The sequence below is a fragment of the Cervus canadensis genome, chromosome 8, assembly GCF_019320065.1.
Source record: "Cervus canadensis isolate Bull #8, Minnesota chromosome 8, ASM1932006v1, whole genome shotgun sequence".
Classification (NCBI taxonomy): domain Eukaryota; kingdom Metazoa; phylum Chordata; class Mammalia; order Artiodactyla; family Cervidae; genus Cervus; species Cervus canadensis.
In genome coordinates, this window is record NC_057393.1 from 32,232,317 (window position 1) to 32,258,241 (window position 25,925).

The 25,925-nt window shown below is 51.6% G+C and overlaps 1 protein-coding gene across 2 annotated transcripts in view; it reads left to right on the forward strand.

Moving 5' to 3' along the window:
* Positions 1-25,925, forward strand: part of SLIT1 (slit guidance ligand 1) — a 165,608-nt gene that overhangs the window by 107,214 nt on the left and 32,469 nt on the right. For both annotated transcript variants that reach the window (XM_043475850.1, XM_043475852.1), the window contains exons 5-22: positions 46-117; positions 1,186-1,257; positions 1,833-1,904; positions 2,304-2,467; positions 4,901-5,048; positions 5,456-5,527; positions 6,015-6,086; positions 8,344-8,415; positions 9,122-9,265; positions 15,755-15,918; positions 16,535-16,558; positions 16,682-16,826; positions 17,450-17,524; positions 17,670-17,813; positions 20,644-20,787; positions 21,073-21,239; positions 22,658-22,790; positions 23,802-23,870. In XM_043475850.1, the coding sequence (XP_043331785.1) occupies positions 46-117; positions 1,186-1,257; positions 1,833-1,904; positions 2,304-2,467; positions 4,901-5,048; positions 5,456-5,527; positions 6,015-6,086; positions 8,344-8,415; positions 9,122-9,265; positions 15,755-15,918; positions 16,535-16,558; positions 16,682-16,826; positions 17,450-17,524; positions 17,670-17,813; positions 20,644-20,787; positions 21,073-21,239; positions 22,658-22,790; positions 23,802-23,870 (1,953 nt within the window). The remainder of the gene's footprint in view (positions 1-45; positions 118-1,185; positions 1,258-1,832; positions 1,905-2,303; positions 2,468-4,900; positions 5,049-5,455; positions 5,528-6,014; positions 6,087-8,343; positions 8,416-9,121; positions 9,266-15,754; positions 15,919-16,534; positions 16,559-16,681; positions 16,827-17,449; positions 17,525-17,669; positions 17,814-20,643; positions 20,788-21,072; positions 21,240-22,657; positions 22,791-23,801; positions 23,871-25,925) is intronic.

Consider the following 25,925-nt stretch of genomic DNA (forward strand, 5'->3'; position numbering starts at 1 on the left):
AATGTTTCTGATTATTTTTTTCTCCCTCTGGCTTTGTCCTCACAGGGACCTAAGTGAGAACACCATCCAGGCCATCCCCAGAAAGGCTTTCCGTGGAGCTACAGATCTCAAAAATTTGTGAGTATAGGCCTGAGAGGGAAAGGGGCTTGGGGCTGCAGGGACACCCCCGGCAGCATCCTGATGGGTCTTCCCGAGCCCTGTGGTCCAGGCAACCAGGGAGCCGGTCTGGGCTCTGAGATGGCTCTTGCCAGCATGGTCTTCTGGAACAAGCTGGGGTGGGAGAAAGCATTTCAGCAGCCTTGGGGGACCCAGTTGAAAGGAGTGTCAACGGTGGGATTCTTGTTCCATTGAAATGAACAGTCTCCGTGCCCTTGCCCTTCAGTGGGTGGGGAGAGCTGGGTTTGACTGTTTCCTTTTTCTTGGCAGGTCCAAATTGTATAAGCTCTTGCAAGTCAGTTAATTTCACCGAGCCTCTATATGTTGTTCTGCAAAACGGGGGCATCATATTTATGTCACAAGCTTGCTCTGAGTTTGAAATGAGATCTGGAAATGAATACACTCTGTTGAATGCTGTGTAAATGTAATGGTTTATTTCTATTATTCATATTTATTCTAGTCCAAGCTTATACTCCAGCCCACCCCAGGTCTGACTGCCGTAGTGATGGCAAATGCCTGGCATGCTTATCACCTTCCTCCTACTCCCCGTTCCTGTAGTAGACGTTGGTAATCGGTCACTGCATTCTTCCACAAGCAGCCCAATCACTGCTTCAGTGTACCCTGGAAGCAGCACCCCAGGTAGCTTCCTCGAGTCGATCTCACTTGGCCCTCAGGCTGAAATCTGTTTGCCAGCTCTGGCTGCGACGGCTCTTATAGTAGACTCTCATTTTACAGCTTCCAGCACCCTCTAGGTGGTCTCTAAAGTGGAGGTGTACCTGCTCCCCAGGAGATGTGCAAGGTTGGGTAGAGGAATATAATATAACTCTTGCTTATACTTACTGTTTTAAAAATAAGAAAGACTTTAAGCTTTTTATGAACAATTACCAATTGGATCGCTGTGTGTATACTGGACAGATGATTGGGGTCAGGCCTCTGTGTTTGGAACTAGTGGAGCACTGGGTGGAATGCTCGGTCATCCCTGCTATAGGTAACGTGCCATCCTCTCTACCGTGTTCCTTTGCTTCACAGACAGCTGGATAAGAACCAGATTGGCTGCATTGAGGAAGGAGCTTTCCGGGCTCTGCGGGGGTTGGAGGTGCTGTAAGTAAAGCCTAGGAAGAGAGGCGAAGGCAAGAGGGCCAAGCTGACCCAGGCATCAGGGACCCAGCAGCTGCACGAAAGGGAGGGAACCTGGGAGGTGGGCTCTGGGTCTAGGACTTGCTGCCCGAGGACAGAAGGGCTCGTGTTCATGGGATCCTGCCTGTGGCAGCGTGACCTGGGCTTAAACTGCTTGTGATGAAGCCCCAGCGTGAGTGGCTGTGTCTCTCCAGAGTTTCTAACACACGAGGCTGGTGTGCCCCCTCTTCCTCGCTCTGTCTGCATGAGCTCCACGCTTTCTTCCAAGCCAGCCAGAGCCTGCACCCAGCCTCCCCTCCTGGCTCCCCGTCCCCTGTCCTACCAGCCTCAGAGTCTATGGCACAGCTGTCTCTTCGTCATTGTCCCAGCTCAGGGTTTCCCCCTGAGGGTGGCTTTCTGGCATAGCCTCCGGGTCCAGCCCAGCTGGGCCCTCTTGGGTGGACTGTGGGTGCCCTGTGAGCGAGAAGCCAGGTCCCCCCGCTTCCTGCGCAGCTTCCTGCTGGACCGATGCTAAGTGACCTTGGTTCCCCCCCACTCAGGACCCTGAACAACAACAACATCACCACCATCCCGGTGTCCAGCTTCAACCACATGCCCAAGCTGCGGACCTTGTGAGTCCGCCCGAGGCGCCCGAGAGCACAGCGCCCAGCTGGGAAGGTGTTGGGGCTCGGGGTGGGGGTGGGGAGAGCTCGGCCTCCTCTGCGACCCCAGAGGTCACCCCAGGGCGGGGGCTGGGTGGGGCTGGGGGAGGGGGAGTGATCTAGAAGGGAAGGACGGTGAATGCCTTTTATGTTTGATGTTTCCCTTGGACAGCAGATAATTTGGTTTTGTGTCGGAAGGTGAGTTAAGTGATTCGAGGGGAGGGTGTCTGAGAGCTCAGTGAGCGCGTGATCAGTGGAGTGCCAGGGGCTCGACCCCCCACCCCTGCCGAGCGGAGGGCTCCGCCCCAGTGCTTCCGGGCCGGGACCCAGGTGGGTTGTGAGCCTCCTGTCCCCGCCCACCCCCTGCAGCCGCCTGCACTCCAACCACCTGTTCTGTGACTGCCACCTGGCCTGGCTCTCCCAGTGGCTGAGGCAACGGCCAACCGTCGGGCTCTTCACCCAGTGCTCGGGCCCTGCTGGCCTGCGTGGCCTCAACGTGGCCGAGGTCCAGAAGAGTGAGTTCAGCTGCTCAGGTGGGTGCCGGCCCTGCCGGGGCTCTCGGATCCCCATCGCCTGCCCATGCTGCCCACATCCTCCTGCCCATGGCCTCCTGTCACCACGCATTCACATCTGGGCCACCAAGACCCCTGTCCTCATCCGTGGATGCCTTTTGGACCACACACCATCTCCTACGCTCACCCACTCTCTCCTGTCCAGACTCATTGCCTCCTGTCCTCAATCACCTCCGTCTCCTGACTCAGCCATTGCCTCCTGCTCTCACCCATTGCCTTTGTCTCTACACGTCACCTCTTGCCTCCACTGCATTTCCCCTCCGGTCCCCTACCCTCAGTTCTTTCCTGTTGCCTACCCATTGTCCCTCTGTCCCATCCCTTCTACCCAGTGCCTCCCTTTTGCTTCTACCCAATGCTGCCAGCCCATTTCTCCCTCCCCTCTCCCCTCTAGCCCCTCAACTCCCACCCCTCACTTCCTCCACTCCTTGCCCCCTCCTATTCCCACCTCTCCCTTCCCTCATTGTGCTACCTTGAAAAGTCATTGAATTGGGCCTTCTAGCCTTGGTTCCGGAGGAAGCAATGGCATCCCACTCCAGTACTCTTGCCTGGAAAATCCCATGGACGGAGGCGCCTGGTGGGCTGCAGTCCATGGGGTCGCTAAGAGTAGGACCTGATTGAGTGACTTCACTTTCAGTTGTCACTTTCATGAATTGGAGAAGGAAATGGCAACCCCCTCCAGTGTTCTTGCCTGGAGAATCCCAGGGACGGTGGAGCCTGGTGGGCTGCCGTCTACGGGGTTGCACAGAGTCGGACACGACTGAAGTGACTTAGCAGCAGCAGCAGCCTTGGTTTGAGGCAAGACAGACTCCAGAGCCTGTACCTCCATCTTCCACCTGGGACCCTGTGAGGGCCTCCTTTCTGGTCACCCTACCTCCTGTCTGGTCCTTCCAATCTCCACACTGCAGCCAGAAAAATCTAAAGGGACTGACAAATCTGGACTGGTTGCTGTTGCTTCGTCCTCACCTGGCCTCCCGGTGCTCCTGGTAGAGTCCAAGCTGGCCTCCAGCTCTTCAAGGCTGGATCGGGTCATCTCTGCCTCCGCTACCTAGTGGCTTCCCCACTCTTCCGTCCCAGTGGGCTCATCTCTGCCCTTCCCGGGAGCAGGTGCTTCCCACTTGGCCTTCTGGCAGGCTGGTCCCCTGCTGGGTACACCGTCCCCGCCTTGCCGCCCCCGCCTGGTCCTCACCCTGCAGAGCCCCAGATGGGACTTCCCATGGACTGGTTGCAAGGTCCATGAGCACATGGGCACATGTGCCATATTCTCTGGTCATTTCTTAGCACTTTGCTCACACTTGACACAGAGATAGGTGCTCAGGGAATGTTCGCTGAGTAAGTGACCAGCTCACAGATTCATGACAGAGGATCAGATGCTGCCTATTCCTCCCGAGCCTGTGGACCCAAGCCCACCAGTCACACAGAGGTTGGCTTCCTCTCCTCAGCATGAAGCTGGGGATGGGGTGGGGTGGCTGTCTCCTTCTCCTCAGCGCCGGTGCCTCTGTGCTCAGGGCTGCCGTGTGTGTGAGACACGACCCTGCAGCTCCGGGCTGGGGGTGTGCGTGTGTTATGCAAAACACAGGGTTGAGAATAGCCAAGCAGTTTCCATCATGATATCCCAAAGTTGGAGATCACCCGCATGTCCACCAGCAAGAGATTGAATTAGCCAGTGATGACAGAGCCATACAATAGACTATGACTCAGTAATGAAAAAGAAAAAACTGTGTACTCATATAATACAATGGGCCAATCTCAAAAATTTTACCTTGAGTGAAAAGAAACCAGATGTAAGACAGCCTACAGTCTGGTTTCGCTCAGGTCCACAGACAAGCAGAACAAATCTTTGGTGAGAGATCTCAGAACACTGGCTACCTCGGGGAAGGAGCATGAGGGAAACTTCTTAAGTGATAGAAATATTCCATGTTGAGGGGGTGATCCTGTGACTGTATCCATTTGTGGGAATTGGATCAGCTCTACACTTAAGACGGTACACTCGGTATAAGTGATACATCAGAATTAAAAGACATGGGCCCTTCATCAGACACTGGGCTTCACCCTGAATGCAGCTCTCATTAGCGGTGTCACTTCCACAGGTTAATATCGAGGACTCCATTTTCTCACCTGGAAAGTGGCCACAATGATATCATGCTCTTTGCAGGGCTGTGCAGTAGGAGTCAATGAGATGTTACATGCACAACCCTTATCACAACATGTGGCACAGTGTATGCACGGGATAAATATGGTCCTTCTTATATTCAAGCCAGAAGTGTCCAGTGGCTTGGACTAGAACCCAGAGCTTCAGAACTGAGGCTAGGATTTCTTAGTGTGCAATTCACATTTTCGTGCAGCACAGTTAGGTTCAGATTCAAGTTCAGCAAACATTGGACGCTGTTTCCGCAGGCCAGGGGGAGGCGGGGCGCGTGCCCTCCTGCACCCTCTCCTCCGGCTCCTGTCCGGCCATGTGCGCCTGCAGCAACGGCATTGTGGACTGTCGTGGCAAAGGCCTGACCGCCATCCCTGCCAACCTGCCCGAGACCATGACAGAGATGTGAGTACAGGCAGGGCCGGCCAGGCTCTGGCGGTCCAGGGAGGAGCCAGAGTGGGCCCTACCCCAAGGCCCCTCTACACTTGGCCTCAGTTGGGCTGAGCTGTCTGCCCAAGGCTGGCACTCTGGAAGGTTGGGGAGGGGTGTCCCTCTGTGGTCCATCTGTCCAGCCCAGCTGGGCCAGTCTGCTAGAATTGGTTTCTTAGTATTAACATTGTACATGAGCCCTGTTCAGTCATGCCAGCTTGGGATAATGGCACTCAAAACCAGTTCCTTTTCTCTGCCTGTGACAACCCCTCCTACGCCAGACGAGGATGGGAGCAAGGACTGATGGGTAAAGGCCCTGGTTTCGATAACAATTTGGGTGGAGCGACCTGCCCTTGAGCTTCTTCTGTGTTTTCTTTCTACAGCCGCCTGGAGCTCAACGGGATCAAGTCCATCCCCCCAGGGGCCTTCTCTCCCTACAGAAAGCTGCGGAGGATGTGAGTGCCTTCTGCTGTTTCCTGGGGGTCAGCATGGGGCAGAGCCCGGACCAAGCATGCCAGTGCCCCGGGAAAGATGCTGACTCTGCCTCCCATGGCTGTGCCTAGGGCCAAGCCATCACCTGGCTTTCCTCCCAGGCTCATCTGTGACGTGGGGATGGTGGTGGGGCCACCTCCTTGAAGGGTTGTCATGAGGCCTAAAGAGGATGCTGAGTCCGAGTCTGGCACATGACCAGAACTGACTGTCATCCTCCCATTTCAGCTTGGGCACCAATAGGAGCAATTGAGGCTGTGAGGGGTGTGTGTAGGGGATAGCTGGGTTGCCCCCCCTGTGCATGGTCCTTGGATGGATAGGAGAACTGGCCCTTCTCTTTCCTAATTTCAAAGAAACCTCTGCCCTCCTATGGTATCTGGGAGGCAGGGGGCAGGCAGGGCTCAGGGGCCATTGAGGGATTCAGCCACTCTCTCTCCTCTGCTCACCTTGCAGAGACTTGAGCAACAACCAGATCTCGGAGATTGCGCCTGATGCCTTCCAGGGCCTCCGGTCCCTGAACTCACTGTGAGTAGCGGTGCCAAGGCTCTGCAGTGGTCCATGGCATCGCCCCAGGGCACCTCTGGTGGGTGTGAGAGAAGGAACGTGTCACCACCCACCCAGCCTCAGTGGGTCTCCCTCTGGCTGCAGTGCCCAGGGTTGTTGTGCTCAGCTTTCCATTCCTCTTTGTGGACCCTCTGCAGCTGGGAGGGGGAGGAGGGAATCAAGGGCTGAGTGCATGGAAAAGCTAGGCAGAGCTGTTGCCCCTGGCAACAGTGACGCTCTTGCTTTAGCAGTGGGGATTTTCCCAGCATTCTTTGTGGCAGTCATCTGGCTCAGTCCAGCCTTCATGTTGGCCCTGCCTCCACACAGAGGCCCAGTACTCTGTTCTCCTAAGCATTCCCTGGGTTAGGGAATGGCAGCAACCACCAGCTCTAGTTGTGAAATCTGCCACAGCTTATAACTCTTGTCCCAGACATGCTCTGATCTTAGGCTGTGGTGGGTGATGGTGAAGACTGTGTTTCCTGCCTACCTGCTCCCTAACCCTGTCCAGTATTTCCCTTCCCTCAACAGTTTATTGGGGACCCATCAATCTACAAAACACTGTGTGGCATCGAAAATTAGTCTAGGAAATGTTGCTTCATCTCTCTTTTTCCAAGAACTCTTGCTTGCACTCCCAGGTTCACCAAGCCTCTCACTCTGTGAGGTCTCATGGTGCATTGTCTCCAGCGAGTGAACTCAGGGTGCCCTATAGTGAAGCAGGCTCCCTGTTGATGGGGGCTATTCATCACTCTTGGAAATGAGTGGGGATGAGTTCCTTGGCAGCACTGGACACATGCTTGGCATTGATTTGGGGCCTGGGAAGTGGAACAGAATGGAACTCCCTCCAGGGTACTATAGGAGGCTGTCAGCTCAGTGCCTTCCACATGCACCCTCTTCTCTTGGAATAGAATCCAAGGTAGTGGGTGGGGCCATTGTAAATCGCAGAAAGTTGTGCAGTGTGCAGGCTGCACAGCTGTACTTGACAGCCTAGTGGTGGGTCACTATCACTGGCTGAGGAGATCAGATCCTGAAGATGGCCGCTAAAATGCAGAGTCTTTTTCAGAAAAGTGAATAAACCTCCTAAATTGGAACATGACATCTAACCCATCCAAGTGGGTTCCTGTCACGCCTCCTCACCATATAGGAACTTTCATGCTGAGGTCATGCAAAAAGACCCCTTTGATAATGTCCACCTTGCAGGCCCTGACCTGGTCTCCCTGCCTCAACTACCACCCATTCCACTCCCCACACAGCATTTGGAGGGATCTTTCCAAATCAGATCATGTCTCAGAGTCCTCCTGGTGCTGGCTGGCTGAGATTCAAGCTACTGTCCACTTTGTTTCCTGCACCCAAACCATAGTGAAGCTGTCTGCTCGGGCCAGCCTGGAACCTACTTAGCTCCCACTGTGCCCTCCTCCAAGAGAGATCTCAAAGAGAGAGCACACTGGTTTTACTCAGATGGAGTGTTTCCAGGAGTGGCTGGAGGGGTGGGGGGTGGGGGGGTGCAGTGCAGCTTGTGAAATTGGTGTGAAATACACCCCCCACTCCAGGTCTCCATGACACTTCCAACGTCTGTCTGACCCCATTCCTGCCTGCATGTCTTTTTTGAACATTTGCATTTTTTTCTGATTATATGTATATTTCATGTTCCATGAAGGAAATTTTGTAAATTCTAAAGCATAAAACAGGCCACTTGCAATCCTGCCACCAGATCAAAGTCCAGCTGACACTTTGGTCTGTTTCCTTCTTGTAATAAATATTTTATCTGTACTGGAAAGTGTCGCTTGACCTGCTGGAGCTCATACTGCATGTGCTGTCTGGGATCCCAGTTTTTCCCTGTAATTCTCTGAAAAGATTTTTCCGGCCCTTGGGATTTTCTTCTCTCTGAACAATCTCCTTTCGGATCCCTAAGCAGGTTAATTTCCCATGAGCTTCCCCGGAAGGGCCCTTTTGCAGGCTTCCATGGGATCCGTGCTTAAGGGCAGAGAGTGAGTGAGGGGGTGCTCTCAAAGTGTTGGGGGTCATGGCTGCCTTTAGCCTATAGGTTACCTTTGCGCTAATTAGGGACCATGACCCCTTCCCAGTGCACTTTACTGCCATCTACTGGCCGCTGTTAGAACAAGCCTACACCGGTGGGACCAGCAGTGTGAAAGGCTTAGGGATGGTAGCATCGTGTGGGCAGGGCTTGGAGAGCTGTGCGGGGCAGTCCTCTAACTCTTCCTTTCTACTGCCTTCTTTCCAGGGTCCTCTATGGGAACAAGATCACAGACCTCCCCCGGGGCGTGTTTGGAGGCCTGTTCACCCTACAGCTCCTGTAAGGACCTGAATGCCAGTGACCTTGGGTGGGACCCATAGAGGAGGGCAGTATTCCTCCAGCCTCTCAGCCTGGCCCTTCAGCCTCTTTTGGGTGTGGGACTCACTGGAGGCAAGGAGCTTGGGGGACGGCAGACCTGGCAGGGCTGTGAGGGGCCAGAGAGGTGGATTCAGAGCTGATCGCAGGATGCCTGAGTGGAGAGGTCCATGAGATGCAGCCTTTGTTCCTGAATGCTCACTGTGGCTGGGGATGGAGTTGTCTCCTGCGGGGGACACCCAGGCCCAGGCCAGGCTCTTTGAACCATGAGCGTTCAGGCAAGGTTCTCTCCCAGGACCCGAGAAGCACACAAGTCAGACACTCCCTCTCAGCTGCCTGGGAAACCCAGCAGAAGGGTAGGTGGAGGATTCCCCAAATGCCTTTGGGAGGTGGCCTGGCCACTGTGCTTGCGGCTGTCCCAGAATCCCACGGGGCAGGCACCTCTAGCAGTCCCTTGAAAGAGAGACCCATGGGGGCTAAATGGTCCCTGTGCATAGAGAAGGCAGCCGGAGTTCTCAGCTCCTCTGCATGGAGCGGACATCCAGAGGGCAGATCCCCTGTGCCTGCTCCCGTGGACTCCTTCCTGACATAACACGTGGTCGGTGCCTAGGAAGGAGCCCGAGACATGATGCGCCCACTTCTCTCACCACCTGCCTGGCTCTGCCCACAGGCTCCTGAATGCCAACAAGATCAACTGCATCCGGCTCGACGCCTTCCAGGATCTGCAGAACCTCTCACTGCTCTCGCTTTATGACAACAAGATCCAGAGTCTCGCTAAGGGCACCTTCACCTCCCTGCGGGCCATCCAGACCCTGTGAGTGCCCTCTTGCCCCTCCCACACCCCAGCAGGTGGACCTCGGGGAGATAAGAGCCTCTAGGTATAGGCAGGTGTCTAGTGGAGGTCAGATTCTGGCTTAGACAACCCTGGATTCAAATTCCAGCTACAGCTCTTGGCTGTGTGGCCCTAAGCAAATTAGTTAGCTTCTCTGGGGCTCAGTTTACTCATTCATAAAGTGAGAACTTCATCTTCACAGGGTGGTTATGAGATTAAAAGAGATGTTTGTATAGAGCTTAGCTTACTGCAAATGCTTCTTAAATGCTGGCTACAATTTTTATTATTATTACTACCCGTTGATTCTAAGACATGCATTGTCTCCACAGTAACAGCTGTGGAATTGGATTGCATGTTATACTTGATGGCTTATTTAATTGGCAGCATTTTGTTCTTTTTGATGATACGTAAAATATTAATATTAGTGCATCTTGCAATTGATCATGTCTTAAGTGAAAGACAGTGGCAGCAGTGATAATTATAAATTAAAATTAGAGAGCAGTAATTCGAGGAGTTTGCTTTAGTCTTTTATTATAGAAAATTAAAAGCATTTAAAAGCAGCACAGCAGACCTCCCAGTGCTTGTCTGCCAGCTTTAACTCACAGCCAGTCAATCTTGCTTCATCTCTATGTGCCTCCTTTCATGCCTCCCAGACATCATTTATCATCAACACAGAATTCATACATATTTATAAAAAGCAAGAACTCTAAAAACACACAACACTCTTGTTATATCTAAAAATACAACAGTTCTTTAAAATCATCAACTATCTAATTAATGTTCAAATTTCCAAATGTCTCCTACATATCATACAATTTTAAAAATAATTTGTTTGAGTCAGGATGTAAATAAGGCCTATGCATGCCCCGTTGGTGGAAAGATAAATTGGTATGTTCGTGGTGGAGAACAGTATGGAGGTGTCTCAAAAAGCTAAAAATAGAACTACCATATAACACAGCAGTTCAACTCTGGGTATATATCCAAAAGAACCAAAAACACTAATGCAATACATTACACCCCAATGTTCATAGCAGCACTATTTATAATAGCCAAGATATGGAGCAACCTAAGTGTCCAAGAATACATGAATGGTTAAAGAAGACATGATCTAAACATACAGTGGAATACTACTCAGCCACAAAAAGGAGTGAAATTTTACCCTTTGCAGCAACACAGGTGGACTTAAAGGGCATTATGCCAAGTGATAAGTCAGACAGAGACAAATGTTGTATGATATCACTTACATGTGGAAACTAAAGAATACGACAAATTAGTGGTTATAATGAACAAGAAGCAGGCTCATAGACACAGAGATCAAACTAATGGTTACCAGTGGGGGAAGAGGGGAGGGGAAACACAGGGGTAGGGGAAAGGGAGGTACAAACTAAGGATGCCAACACGGAATATAGCCAATACTTTGTAGTAACTGTACATGGAAAGTAACATTTAAGAACTGTATAAAAATAAAATTTTAAATAAAGAGCATTTTAAAGTCCTCTCCCTCATAATAAATAAAAAAGGTCTATGTGATATGATTGACTGATATTTGTTGGTGTACCACTTAAATTGTTTTTAACCTATAGGTATCCTCTCCATCTCCTTTTCCCTTGCACTTTATTTTTTGAAGACACTGCTTTTCTGGATTTGTAGAGTTCCCCACAGTCTGGATTTGCTGACTTCATCCCCTGTGGTATAGTTTCACGTGTTCCTCTGTTCTATGTCCTGTAAATAGAAATTTTCTTCTAGGAACTTGCATCAGGCTCAGGCATTTTTTCTTTTTCTGGCAAGATGACCTCATACTATTGTGTACTTTCATCAGGAGGCTCACGATATCTGATTTTCTTTCTTTTTTAGTAAACACCGCCACTGATTTCAGTGCCTAGACCCACTCCTTTATTAGGGGTCCTGAAGTGGTGATATGGTAATTTTAACATTCCTTCTCCATTTGATAATGCTGGTGCAGTTATGCCTTTACAAGAAGTCCTTATCTTTTTGGTGGAATGCTTCTATACAGGGAAACTTCTACTATTTGGTTAGATTCAAGCACTACATTCCACATCTTTAGTTGTGAGCCTGCAGCTTGACTTGACATGCTGACCCATGGTTCCTTGATGTGTGCCTGATAGGCGTTTATTAATATTACCAGGGCCATTGTTGTCATTGTCACCCCCACCACTGTTTGCCCACTGGGCAGTGCTCTCCATCAGCTAAGATCTGCATGGGGGCTGGGAAATAGATCAAGTAGAAGGCACAGCTCCTGCTCCCTGGGGACCCTGCGTGTCAGCAGGGATGTCAGCCACGAAGACAAACTCATTAGAGCCCAGGCACCTGCCTGCGCCCATTCCTGCTAATTAACTTATGTATAGCCAGGGAGAGAGGGAAGGAACACCATGAGGAAGTCTTGCCAAGCAAGTGAAATTAGAGGTCACGGAGAGACATGGGCAAGATGGGTTGTTTTATAAAGCTGGCAGAACATCCGAGACCAATGCAGTAGGAGATTTCAGGGCTGGGGACACACACGCAGGAAAGGCTTGCAGATGGGGAATGGGGCTGAGGATCTCCTGTGAAGTGCTGCCTCGCTTTCAAGGTGGAAGGGTTTCATCAAATAGATTGTGCTCACGGGGGCTGGATTCTGTCTGTGTCCATTTACCCGGCTGGATTTCGAGAGCACTTCTACCCTCCTGGGCACTGTACCTGAGATCTTGGCCGCTGCCATGAAGGCGATAGTAGGGCACAGAGTTGGAGCAGGGTGTTAGAAGAGGAAGGTTTCCCATAGGTAGAGGTGGTAATAGTATTAATATTGATAGCATTACTGATAATTAGTCACTGTTTATTAATCACCCCTGGCCACTATTCTTTGTGTGTATTATCTTAACACAATAACCTATGGAGTAGGTACTGTCCTCTCTGCCTTACTTCTAAGAAACTGAGGCAGAGATAGACCAACCTGAGGTCACCTAACATCTAGCAGAGCAGGCATTTGTCTTTGGGTATCTCTTCACCAGCACTGAGAAATTAGGTACCTCGCCCCCAGATTGTGCTTTTTCCCTAAGAATGTGTGTGTTAGTCTCTCCATCATGTCTGACTCTTTGTGACCCCAAGGACTGTAGCCCCCCAGCCTTCTCTGTCCATGGAATTCTCTAGGCAAGAATACTGGAGCGGGTAGCCATTCTGTCCTCCAGAGGATCTTCCCAACCCAGGGATCAAACCCGCATCTCCTGCATTGCAAGCAGATTCTTTACCGTCTCATTATTAAAGGATGTAAAACAAAACTGAACTTCCATGAACAACTATTACATATTAAAAACTGAAGTACAGTTCAGAACAAGAGTGAAAGAAATGCAAACCCAAGGTACAATCAGATAGTCTTATTTACAGCCTTGGATAGTTAAACCCTTGGCTGAGTCTTATGTCAGAACCAAGCAGATTTAAACAAATCTTGCTTGATTTGTCGATAGCTCTGATATCTGTGGCTGAGGGCCCTGTGTCACAGTATTGATTTTGTAGTTTTACTTGTCCCAAGAGATTAAAAAAAAATTTTTTTAAAGCTTGGATGAGGTATAACTTACATGCCATAAAATTCACCTGTTCTGGGTGTACAATCCAATGATTTTTTAGTAAATTTACAGTTGTTCAACTATCACTACAATTCAATTTTAGAACATTTCCATTACCCCCCAAAATCCCTTGTGCCCATTTGCAATCAATTCCTATTTCCAGTCCATCCCCAGGCAATCACTAATCTAATTTCTGTCTCATAGATTTGCCTTTTTTAGATAGTTCACAAAAATGGACTCATATGATATATCATCTTTGTGATTGAATTCTTTTGCTTAGCATAATGTTTTTGAGGTTCCTTCATATTCTAAGCATGTATCAGTACTTGTTCCTTTTTATTGCCAAATAATTTTCCATTTATGCACATTTTTTTCCTTCCCAGTTGATGGACATCTGGATCATTTCCACTTTGGGGCCGTTATGAATAATGCTGCTGTGAATATTTGCTTACACATCTTTGTGAGGACAGAGGGTTTCATTTCTCTTGGAATTTCTGGATGACGTGGGAAATTTATTTTTAACTTTTGAAGAAACTGCCACTGTTTTCCAAAGTGGCTATACATATTTTACATTTCCACCAGCAATGTTATGAAGGTTCCCATTTCTCTACATCCTTGCCCACACTTGGTATTGATTTTCTTTATGATTATAGCCATCCAAGTAGGTGTGAAATGGTAGTTCATTGTGGGTTTAATTTTACTAATGATATTGAGTGTCTGCCCCAGAGATTTTTAGTTGTCACATCTTAATGCATAATCCAAGAAAGAGACCAGGGATCAGTTTTCCCCTCTATCTTCTACTTTTAGAAATGTCCATGAAAAGAACTGTTGGGCAGCTTATGCAACCTATTCCTGGGTGTGCCTTTAACAAGATTGTTTTTTCCCAAACATACTTTTATCCTCTTGAGCATTTTCTTTCCCCAGTTGCCCTCTCTTTACACCTGCTAAAAATTCAACTTTATGTCAGATACTTAGCTTTATACAGAAGACACTTGCCTTGGTGGGTGTTTGCATTTTTATAGGCTGCTTTTGACACAAATAGCCTGTCTTTAAAAAAGTATGTATTCTACTCTGCACCCCTTGGACATTTTTAATATATGCCTGAATAACATAATTAATTGAGTTGATTTTTTTGTCTTTTTTTTTTTTTTTTTTGAGTTGATTTTAAACAGCGTTTTCTGCCAAGATTGTGATAGAGGCAAGCAATTCTTTCAGGTAGAGGCTGGGTACTAAGGCACAGACAGATGTGACGGGCAGCAGGAACAATCCCAGAGTAACCCCCGAATCCTAGTGTATTTCAGATTAACTACAAATTCTGCCCTGGGGAGTCAGCAAACACATCTTCCCTGTGTAAACTGGCAGTTCAAATCGGGAAACAAACTTACCCAGCAGACGGCAGAAGGGTGGGAGGGGTCTGGCGCATCTGGTGGAGCTGACAGGAGCTGAGACTCAGGCAGGAAAGGGGGGTGGGCACTGCAAAGAGGAGTGGAGGGACAGCCTGGCAGGGAAGGCTGTCCCCAGGCATCCTGACCAGTGACCAGAAGGTAGAGTCCGGGAAGGGATGGATGGAGAGAGAGTGGCCAAGGTCCGAGCTGAGCTGGGTGCAGACTCTGGGCAAGGGCTCGTCTCTCTGCTTGGAGAGCTCTGCACCCCAGAAGGGACCAACATGTAGATGACTGGGACTGATGGCATTAGTGGAGGGAGAGTGGCCGCGGCATGGCACATCCTCTGGGCTGGTCACTGCAGAAGCATTGGCTCTTGGGTACAGGAGCCAGGACAGGTGCTGGATTCTTTCCCCCTGGCTGTCTCGGTGTAGATAGCAGGCATGCACTACTGGCCCCCACACAGGTGGGCACACCAGCTGCCGGGAGGTTCAGAAGTGGCTGATCTGAGCCCGCAGGATGCGTGCTTAGTCGCTTAGTCATGTCCGACTCTTTGTAACCCCATGGGCTATAACCAGCCAGGCTCCTCTGTCCATGGGGATTCTCCAGGCAAAAATACTGAAGTGGGTTGCCATGTCCTCCTCCAGGGGATCTTCCCACACAGGGATCAAACCCAGGTCTCCCGCATTGCAGGTGGATTCTTTACCCTCTGAGCCACTAGGGAAGCCCTGCAGAGTGGTTAGGGCCAATGGGAAAGGCCCCCCTGTGGCCACTTAGAGTGACCCATGTGCCCTTAGCTGGTGTCACCTGTCAGCTGCCCCCTCCCCACATGTATCCTGCTGGTAACGCAGGGAGCCAGTGAGAAGATATGAGTGGCTCCCCAGTAAGCAGCTACTCAGCAATGCTTTCTGAGTTTCCTGTGTCAAGAGACGTCCTGTAAAACAGTCAAGGGGAGGCAGCCCCATGGCCTGGGGTGGGAATGGAGATTCCACTGAAAGCTGAGGGACCTTCAGCAGGCACTCGGAGACCTCCCAACCCACAGCCTTGCCACCCCGGCCACCACCCCCACCTGACCGAGGCTGCGGGGGAGACGCTGCTGCTGCCTGGGGCTACAGGGGGGGGACAGTCCAGGACGCATAGCACTGGGGGTCCAAAGGCCCCTGGATGCTCACCGTCTTGGGTTCTGATGCCCATTCCATCATCTGGCTCTTGGAAGGACAGGGGTACCCTGGCTGGTCTCTAGGTTACTCCTGCTTCCACTCCTGTTTGTCACAGGACAGAGGGACACGTGAGTAGGAGAGGGGACAGAGTGAGGCTTGAAGGGACAGCTGGAAGGTCCAGGGGGATGGAGGTCTGTCCCCACAGTGAGGCTCTGGCAGAGGGTGGGCGCCCCCAGGCGGTGTCCCCAGGAGGCGCACTTCTCCGTCGGGGCCAGGTGGGCCCCACCACGAGCCAGCAACGCCCCATCCAGGTGGCCACCAGCACAAGTGAGCAGCTTTGTGTTTCATCCCCAATCTGCCCCCTCTGGACAGGCATCTGGCCCAGAACCCCTTCATCTGTGACTGTAACCTCAAGTGGCTGGCAGACTTCCTGCGCTCCAATCCCATCGAGACCAGTGGTGCCCGCTGTGCCAGCCCCCGACGCCTCGCCAACAAGCGCATCGGCCAGATCAAAAGCAAGAAGTTCCGGTGCTCAGGTATCCGCCCACCCGCCTTCAGGCTGCTCAGGGACCCTGAGGTGTTTCCTGGGTGGTTCCAACAAGGGTACCTGGATCACTCGACCCATGCTGGAGGGTATAGGACCCACACTGTAGACTTGGATCTACTGGTTCCCAGTCGTTGTCTTTTGAGGCCTGGGGAGGAGGTGGAGCTAGCGCCAGATCCCCCAGGGAGGATCGGCAAGAACCTAAGTTGCTCTACTCCCAGGACGGTGCTCTTTCAAGACTTACAAGACACCCAGGAGGCCTGGGAACCCTCCTCAGAGAGATGGTTGCCTCCTCCAGGCTCTGGGGTGGCAGGGGGTCAGCCTCTGAACCCATCCATACCTGTGAACATTACCATGGTTTTGGTGCCCCCTGGGAGAAGTTTACTTGGGGGCGGTACCATCCCCACTCCCATTGGTCTGGGCAAGGAACATCGGTGCTCAGCAGTAAGACTGCACACAGGAGCTGGGTGGGTGGGGTCCAGGGCCTTGATTTTCGACCCTAGCCTGGTTCCTGGGGTGGCTTCTACTGGGCAGCAGGGCGGGGATCTGGGCTTTCCTGCATGTCCTGGACGATCCCAGCATCGTAGTGTTTCTCCTTCTCTCTTCAGCCAAAGAGCAGTACTTCATTCCAGGTAGGAGGGGGCACCAAGGCCAGCCTGGGTGGGAAGGTGCCAGTGGGTGGGCAGGGGGCTGGGGCGGGCAGGCCAGGGCTGCTGGCAGCCCCTCTGCCCTCGGCCTCCGCCCTCTTACTACAGGCACAGAGGATTACCGGCTGAATAGCGAGTGCAATAGCGACGTGGTCTGTCCCCACAAGTGCCGCTGCGAGGCCAGCATGGTGGAATGCTCCAGCCTGAAGCTCACCAAGATCCCTGAGCGCATACCCCAGACCACGGCTGAGCTGTGAGGGTCTCCAGCTGCCCCACACCCTCACCTGCCCCCGACTCCCACTGACCCTCCTGGGTCTTCTCTGGGTTTTCCTCTGCTGCAGCTTTTTTTGGGGACCACTGGAGACCCCACCCCAGGAGCATGCCAGCTGCTGGCTCCGGCAGGGAGTGGCCCCTGTGCCCTGACTCCCAGTCCTACGACTTCCCCTCCGCCCCAGGGCATTCTCTGGCCCCCAGAGCAGGTCACCAGCCTGAACCAGGGCAGCTTCTCTCAATCATGCTTTTGCTTTCTTTGTGGGGACCTGATTCCATTAGCCCAAGTTGTAGCCTAAGCCATTCTTTTACTGTTCTTCTTTCTCTAAAAATAAAGATCTGTGCACATGTATATGCATGTGTGTGGACACCTACACATGCCTGTTATTTACATGTGTACATTTCATGGCATTTTTCATGTTAAAATTTCCCCCGTTAACTCCCCAGCACTTTGTCCAACCTTTCTTTGAAATAGGATCAATTCGCCCAGCCAGAGAAATCCTTCCAGGCGTCCCCTTTGTTTGAGTCCCAAATAATCTCAGTTTGGAAGATACCTTAATGTCTGTCCTTCATGGATGTATAAGTTCCCTTCATTGTCTCCTACAGACGATTAAACAACAATGAGATTTCCATCCTGGAGGCCACCGGGATGTTTAAAAAACTCACCCATCTGAAGAAAATGTGAGTTACCCATTGGCGGGAAGGTGCAGTCAGGAGGGTGGGCAGGAAGGGGAAGGGAAATCCTTAAATCTCGTGGGGGTCAGGGCTCCATGCATGGGGGCTGGGTGCAGGGAAGGGGGTCCTGAACTCCACAATCCTCTCCCAGCAATCTGAGCAACAACAAGGTGTCGGAGATTGAAGACGGGGCCTTTGAGGGCGCAGCCTCAGTGAGCGAGCTGCACCTGACCGCCAACCAACTGGAGTCCATCCGGAGCGGCATGTTCCGGGGCCTGGACGGCCTGAGGACACTGTGAGTGTGCGGCCAGAGAGCAGAGGGGCAGGGGCAGGGGCAGAAGCCGAGTCACAGCATTGGCACCTGCATTAAAGAGCAGGGAAGAGTGAGGGGGTGTCTCTACCCTGGCCCCAGCTTGCAGCAGTTGAGGGGCTGTGGCTGAGGACCCTGGCTGAAGTGTACCAAGTCATCAGATGCTGGTCACTGTGGCATGAGACCTATCTTCTTGTTCCCTGGGGTGTGGGGTTCATGGCAGGTGAGGGAATGGGGACGTGGGCCCTTCTTGAGGTCTCCTGTCATTGCCCTGCGGTCAGGCTGCGATATCACAGCATATGTGTTTAGTTCAGGAGTGGCCGGTGCTACAGTGGCAGGGACATGGGACAGAGATGACTCAAGTCGGTGTAGGTGGGAGTCTGGGACCCCATGACTCAGAGCCCAGGCAGAGCTCTCCAGACGTCGGGAATCAGTCACTCCTCTGTGAATCTGCAGGGAGCTCCTCTCTCGGTCCAGGCAGCACTAGCTCTTCAGGTGATGGTGTAGACCTTTAGAGCATCCAAGAGACAGTTCTGTCTTGTCAGACTTGCCACAGGGACAGACACGCTATATCTGCGCTGTCCAGTCTGATAGCCATATGTGTCTGGGGAGCACTTGACATGTGGACACGGCTATGGAGGCACTGACTTTTGAATTTCATTTCATTTTAATTAATTCAAATCTAAATGGCCACGTGTGGGTAGTGTCTACCATGTGGACAACACCTCTAGAAGCCACCTGCCTGGATTTAAATCTCAGATGGCAGTAAGGCTATAGATTTGTTTTCTGAGCATGTGTCATGAAGTTTATATAAGGTAAACGAATGCATGAGAGGATTCCCTGTGGATTTTTATTTGTCTGTTTTACAAAAGGTTTAATTCTGCACTGTATTTTGCAGCTTTTTTTTCCCCACTGGTGTGGCAGTTTCTTCATAGAGGACTGCCTCGTTCTTTTTTATATGTGCCTAGAAATTCTTGAAGGACCCACATGGCTGAGTGGTAAAGAATCTGCCTGCATTGCAGGAAACACAGGTTCAATACATGGGTCAGGAATATCCCCTGGAGTAGGAAATGGCAACCACTCCAGTATTCTTGCCTGGGAAACCCTGTGGACAGAGGTGCCTGGTGGGCTACAGTCCATGGGGTCGCAGAGTTGGACATGACTGAACAACTGAACATGCACGCAGTATTCCTTGAGAGAGGGTGCCATGGGCATTCAACCAGTCACTGGAGTTCTTTCCAAGGAAGACTTGGAGTAGACAGAGGAGAGAGGAAGGGTTGGTGCTGGGACAGAGCCTGCAGGAGTGGTGCAGGCACAGGAAAAGGAGTGCCCATAACCCCTGCACTGGTCACGCTTAATTATTAACACACACACACACTTGTACCTACATGCATACACACATACACCCACATACATGCATGCAAACATACAGATAGATAATATCTTAATGAAATCCTTGAATACATTTTATTTTGTAATCTTTTTTCTTCCTTAAACATAATGTGAGCATCTTTATGATTTCCTTTGAATGAATATACATATTACATAGGGCTTCCCTGGTGGCTCAGACGGTAAAGAATCTGCTTGCAATGCGGGAGACCTGGGTTTGATCCCTGGGTCTGGAAGATCCCCTGGAGAAAGGCATGGCAACCCACTCCAGTATTCTTCCCTGGAGAATCCCTATGGACAGAGGAGCTACATAATTATTAGAGATTAAGGCTAATTCTAATTTTATTACAAGCAATGCTGTGATTAATGTCTTTATCATGAAATTCTACGCCAATCAGGGATTATTACCTTAAAGATAAATCCCTAAAGGTAGACCTGCTGGGTGAAAGCACACAGGTCCCGGTTAGGGTTCCTGGTACATCTCACCAGGCACGCTTCCAGGAGGTCCCCAGTAGTTCTGCCAGCTGTCATGAAGGTGCCCACCCTTCTACCCTCTTGCCAGCCCTGGGCCTTATTATTATTATTATGTTTTTAATGATTTTGTAATTTGGCAGGCAAAGATGCAATGTCAGTTAAATGTCCTTGATTACTAGTAAGTTTGAACATTTTTCAACGAATGTTCATAAACTGTTTATTTCTGTACATTCATGCTCATGACTCATTTATTTTACAGCAGAATTTTGTGCCTTTTAATCTCCCTCACCTAGTACATCCATTTTAATTTAAACCATTTAACTTCTTTTGTGAATTGCCTATCCTATGTCAGGCTTGATTTTAGTTTTTGTGTGGGAAAGAGAAGAGGGTCAGGTGTTCAAGGACGAGCAGAGACTTTTGCAGCTATAAATGAGGAAGAAGGTCATTCTGGAAGGAGCTCATAGCTGGGGAAAGGTGTGGGGATGCCGGCCTGGGCAGCAAGCCTGAAGGACAGAGAGGTGGAGAGTGTGACCATCCTTGGGGAGGCGGGCAGGTGCTGGTCTGGGGCTGGGTAGTAAAGAGTTTAAACAGGATTCTGTGCACAGTTTAGAGGCTGCTGTGGGCTTTAGGCTGGAGAGTGAATGGCCAGGTTTAAGTGTTAGGCAAGTCTCAGTTGTTGACCGTGGTGCGTGGCCTGGAGGTTGGGGAGGCTGTGGGCACCCCGGGATGAAGGTGATGGTCGTCAGCGTGGGGCCCGGTGTGGGCAGGATGGAGAGGCAGGCATCTCAGAGGCAGGGAGGCCAGGAGAGAGGCGCTGATGTGGCGCCGGGCTCCCCGCTCTGTGGCCCAGCGTCCCCGGAGGAGAACTTGTGAACTGGCCGCTGGTGGCCAGAGCAAGGGCAGGCGGATGGCGGTGGGCACAGCACCGGCTCCCCTCCTCTCCCGGCCCTAGGATGCTGAGGAACAACCGCATCAGCTGCATCCACAACGACAGCTTCACGGGCCTGCGCAACGTGCGCCTCCTCTCGCTCTATGACAACCAGATCGCCACCATCTCCCCGGGAGCTTTCGACACGCTCCAGGCCCTCTCCACGGTGTGAGTGCGGCTCCGAAGGCGCAGGGCCGGCGCGGGCGGGGCTGAACCCTGGAGCCCCGCCCGCTCGTCCCCCGCTGCAGGACGCGGCGGGTCTTCCGTGGTCATTGTGAAGGACTCAGGTGTCTGGGTCCTTACGCGTTCACATGCTACCTCCTAGTAGCTGCTGGCGGTCCAGGAGTGGTGGGCGACCGTGTGGCCAGCAAGTGGCGGGCGGGAGCCGGCTTTCTGGGACAACTGAGTCTGGCGGGGGTGGGTTTTCGTCGTCACACCACCCGCCTCTTCCAGAAACCTTCTGGCCAACCCTTTCAACTGTAACTGCCAGCTGGCGTGGCTGGGCGACTGGCTACGCAAGAGGAAGATCGTGACGGGGAACCCGCGGTGCCAGAACCCAGACTTCTTGCGGCAGATTCCCCTGCAGGACGTGGCCGCCCCCGACTTCAGGTGTGAAGAAGGTAATGCGTGGGCATCCCCCTGGGTGGTGGGGGGATGGGGCGTGGTCGTGCCCCGGAGAGGAGGGGTCCCCTGGGGAGGGGCGAGAAGCACGGACACCCACTCAGTTCTGCGCCTGCCTCAGCCTGGTGGGGTCTCCGGTGTGATTATAAGAACAGTAGTGGGCTTACTGTTTTAAAAAATAGGGAAATACAGACAAAGGAAGGGCATAAATGTTACCTATTAGCTCCTCACTCAGAGAAAATCATAGTTAACATCTTAGTGTAATTTCTTTAAGTATGTTTAACCCAGAGACCTACCTCCTAGCTGTTCCTAAGGGCTGCAGACCATGGATTCAGCTTGTCTGCAGTACCCCCCAGGACTCTCTTGGGGGCCTCCATCCTCCATACTTGGGTCACTTCCTGTGTCAGTGTTCTCTTTTCCCTGAATCCTCGATCTCTCTCCTGGAGTCACGTCCTTCTTTACCCACACTCACAGAATCTAGCCCATCCCTCCATCCCCCGCCTCCCCCTCCAGAGCGTCACACACACACAGGCAACTGCTGGAAGTAACAGAGCAAGGTCCCGTCTTGGCCCAGCTGTCTGTGTTCAGGAGCCCTGGCACTGGGAATTTCTCCACCTGCCTTCAGCTTCAGCCTCCTGGCTTCTCCCCACCTTTTTTCAGCACCTCCTATCCTCTTTCCAGTCTGCTTCCTGGGACCCTGGCGTCCTTATCGTCCCTCCTACACTCAAGCAGAAGGAAGAGAGGAACACAGAGGGTGCTCTGTACAATTTATTGAATACATGAATGAATCTGTGAAGGATGTTGGGATAGAAGGGGCTCAGATTCTGGGCCAGCCAGATCTGGGTACAGATTCCATGTTGCCTCTGATCAACCTCCTGACCTGAGCAAGCTATTTAGCCTCTCCCAATCTCAGTAAGATAGAAAGTCCTCACTCCTTCATTCAACTGACCTGTTTGGAGGCTGATATGGGCCAGGCCCTGCTCTCAGTGCTGGGCCCCTTCAGTGAACAGAGAAGAAGAAGGGGACACAGGTCTCCGTTCCCATGACGCTCACATTCTAGGAGCAATGGTGGTCCCCGTTTACCGCATCATTAAAGAAATTGCATTTGGTACAGTGTCTGGCACACAGTACGTGCTCAAGAAATGGTGGGGCTGCTATCCTCCTTCGCTGCTGTGCCCAGGTCCATCCCAGGTCTGAGGTGGAAGAGGTGAACCCAAGACCGATTCTAACCTCAAAACAGATCCAGGGGGCTTTGGCCGTGGTGGAGGAGGGCTGCAGCCGAGAGGACTGACTGGCGTACAGCGTGGTGTCAGCAAGACGCCTCTGTTCCAAGGTGCCCTGAAGCGGGGCCCTGGCTGCATGAGGCCCTGAGGAGGCCTGTCCCCTCACTGACGTGGCTTCTCACCTTCCACCCCAGGCCAGGAGGAGGGGGGCTGCTTGCCCCGCCCGCAGTGCCCCCAGGAGTGCGCCTGCCTGGACACTGTGGTTCGATGCAGCAACAAGCACCTCCAGAACCTGCCCAAGGGCATCCCCAAGAACGTCACAGAGCTGTGAGTAGCCCCCGCCTGCTGGCAGGAGGAGAGGGTGACCAGGACCTCTGGAGGGTGGACAAGGCATCCTAAGGGCTGCTGTTGGTGGGGCTGCAGCTCCAGGAGCTCAGGTCAGCTTTTTGATGGCTGTGGTCGTGGGGCTGGGAGGGCAGGTCACAGCATCTCGAATCCCAAGCTCTGCCCTGTAGACAAGGGGAGCCCTGGGAAACTTGACAGGGAGTTCAGCAGCTGGGCTTTAAGGACAGTGATTGGGTGGTGGTGTATGTAATAAGAAGCAGAACCGAGGCCCCGGTGGGGAGAAGAGAAGAAAGCTGCTGCAGGAACCCATGCCTGGGGGCTGGTGCCGTCAGGGAAGGGGGGATATGAGAACGGAACAAAAGTGAATGATTAGAGACCAGAGGGTGGGAGACGCTAAGTCAGTCATGGAGCAGGCTGCAGAGGGAGGTGGAGATTCCTCTCAGGGTCCTGCGCCTGGATGGTTTAGGAACAGGCAGTGTGGTGCTGATGGAGCCAGGGGAAGCCCATGTGGGTGTGAAAACACAGAACTCAGGTCTGGGAGTGTTGGGGTCTGGGACCAGCCTCAGGCACCTCACCAGCAGAGGGAGGGACCTGTGTGCTGCTGAGGGCTGGCAGGTGGGTAGTAACAGGCCAATCAGACCTGTTTGGCCGGAAAGATTGGAGAGGAGAGAGCTGAGGGCAGAGGCCCCTGGACTGAGCCTGTGGTGTCCGCTGACAGGGAGGATGCTGAGGGGGCCAGGCAGGAGCTCAGGAAGGAAGCCATAGGAGGCTTCATGAGTCCGTGGCTCTACCAAGTTTTTTGGTGGCACCTTCCCAAATGGCCTAAGAAATGTCTGTATTTTCTCCTCCAGTTAATGATTCAGGGCCAAATATGTAGTCCATAGGTAGGAAAGGACATGGATGAGAAGGCCCTGGCTGCAGGGGAAGGTTCTTGCAGTGCTGGACTCTGCTTGAGGCTGAGGTGGCTGCACTAACTGCGGTTCTCTCCTGCAGCTACCTGGACGGGAACCAGTTCACGCTGGTTCCAGCACAGCTGTCCACCTTCAAGTACCTGCAGCTTGTGTGAGTATCCTGGCCCGTCACAGAGGACAGGAGGGCCATAGGGATCTAGCTATTATTGCTCCAACTTTCCTGGAATTCCCTACAGACCCCACTCTGGTTGACCCGTTTATTCATTTTTTTTTTTTTAATTGAAGTATAGTTTATGTATTCTTGGGCTTCCCTTATGGCTCAGCTGGTAAAGAATCCTCCTGCAGTGCAGGAGACCTGGGTTCGATCCCTGGGTTGGGAAGATCCTTTGGAGAAGGGAAAGGCTACCCACTCCAGTATTCTGGCCTGGAGAATTCATTGGACTGTATAGGCCATGGGGTCGCAAACAGTTGAACACAACGGAGCGACTTTCACCCGACTGAGCGACTTTCACTTCCCTTCACATAGTTTATGTACAATAGTATATGTTACAGGTGTACAATACAGTGATTCACAATTGTTAAGGGATATACTCTATTTATAGTTATTATAAATATTGGCTATGTTCCCTGTCTGGTGCTGATCCATTCTTTAATTTCACTGCATCCTGTTGGGAACATCTGTGCATAGAACTGTTTTGCCACCTAGTGGCCATTCTTGGGAATTGCATTGTTCCTGGCTCTCTGGGGTTAGACTGGGTTTGCTTTTGCCCACACCATCCCTGAAGTGTCCCTGGAAGCTGATAATTACTATTAATAAGGGTTATCCTTGCAAAGGTAGGAGCCAGAGCAGAAGTAGAGAGTTAGAGAAAACTTCTTGATCCAACCTTGGCTTCCAAACCAAATATGAAATACGGCAGCCTCAAATACGCATCTGTAACTAACTTTTTCTGTAGGCTAACATCTACTATTTTGTTATTTCCACCTTTGACCTTTCTACTTCGTGAAAATGTACAAAGTAAGCCTCAGAATAAGTTTAGCTCCTCTTAGCCTTCCAGTTTAATCAACAGCTCACTTCAATTGTCTTTGTCTGCCCATTGGCCAGATTCCGTCAAAAAGAAGCCCAGAGAATATTTCATCTTAAGTGCCTTGGAACACTGCTACTCAAAGTGTGGCCTGTGGGTCAATGGCAGTTTGAGAACTCTTTGTAAAGTGCCTGCAATTAGATAAAGAACTCGCATCAGAATTTTTATCAACACAGTTTCTTCCTTCATTGGGAAAGTATTGCTATGGAAAAAATGTTAGCTAAGCTAAGTTATGTGTTTAGTATTATGTTGTGCTTAGTTGTGTCCGACTCTTTACGACCCCATGAACTGTGGCCGGCCAGGCTCCTCTGTCCTTGGGGATTCTCCAGGCAAGAATGCTAGAGTGGATTGCCATGCCGTCTTCCAGGGAATCTTCCCAACCCAGGTATCGAACCCAGGTCTCCCACATTGCAGGCCAATTCTTTACCATCTGAGCCACGATGGAAGCCCATAGGTGATTGCATTTTGGCACAGGTTCCTTGTTTGGGGACATTCAGTTCAAGTTCATATTGAGTAGCACTGACTTAACAGAATTTTGACACTTCCATTTTTCTGTCTTTGCTAATGACCTAGCCATTGTGTTTTGAGTGATTGTTCCAATGGTGAGGTGAAGATGGTAGTTAGAGTGCTTTCTGGCTGACAAAGAGAGAGACAGCACTTTTTGGTCTAATTTGAGGCAGCTTCACTAGTGATGTGGATATGCTTGAAGAGGAGGGGAGGGAGAGGGGACTAAAGTCAAGGCAGTTCGTACTATGAAGCTGCCTGTCGGGTCTGAAATACCAGCACCTCCTTTATCACGGGGAAAGAGAGGTCTGGCTGGGACCACAGAGGACACCGTCTGTGCCCAGTGGGGAGGGAATCCAGGAGCATCCGGGAGGGCTGAAGGACTACAGGAAGAGGAAGAGCAAGAACAGGGCTTAGTGATGACCATCCATTAGGGGTGGCTGAGAAAGAAGTGCAGCTGAGCGGTAAGGGGGAGTGTGTGAAGACTGGAGTCGGAGGAGAGGTTTGAGAAGAGGGTGGTCAATAGGGTCAGCACTGCAGGGTCACTCTGAGAGCACATTTAGTGACCAGGGCCTTAGGGGCCAATGGACGAAGGTCTGACTCTGGCCGAGCCTCCTCCC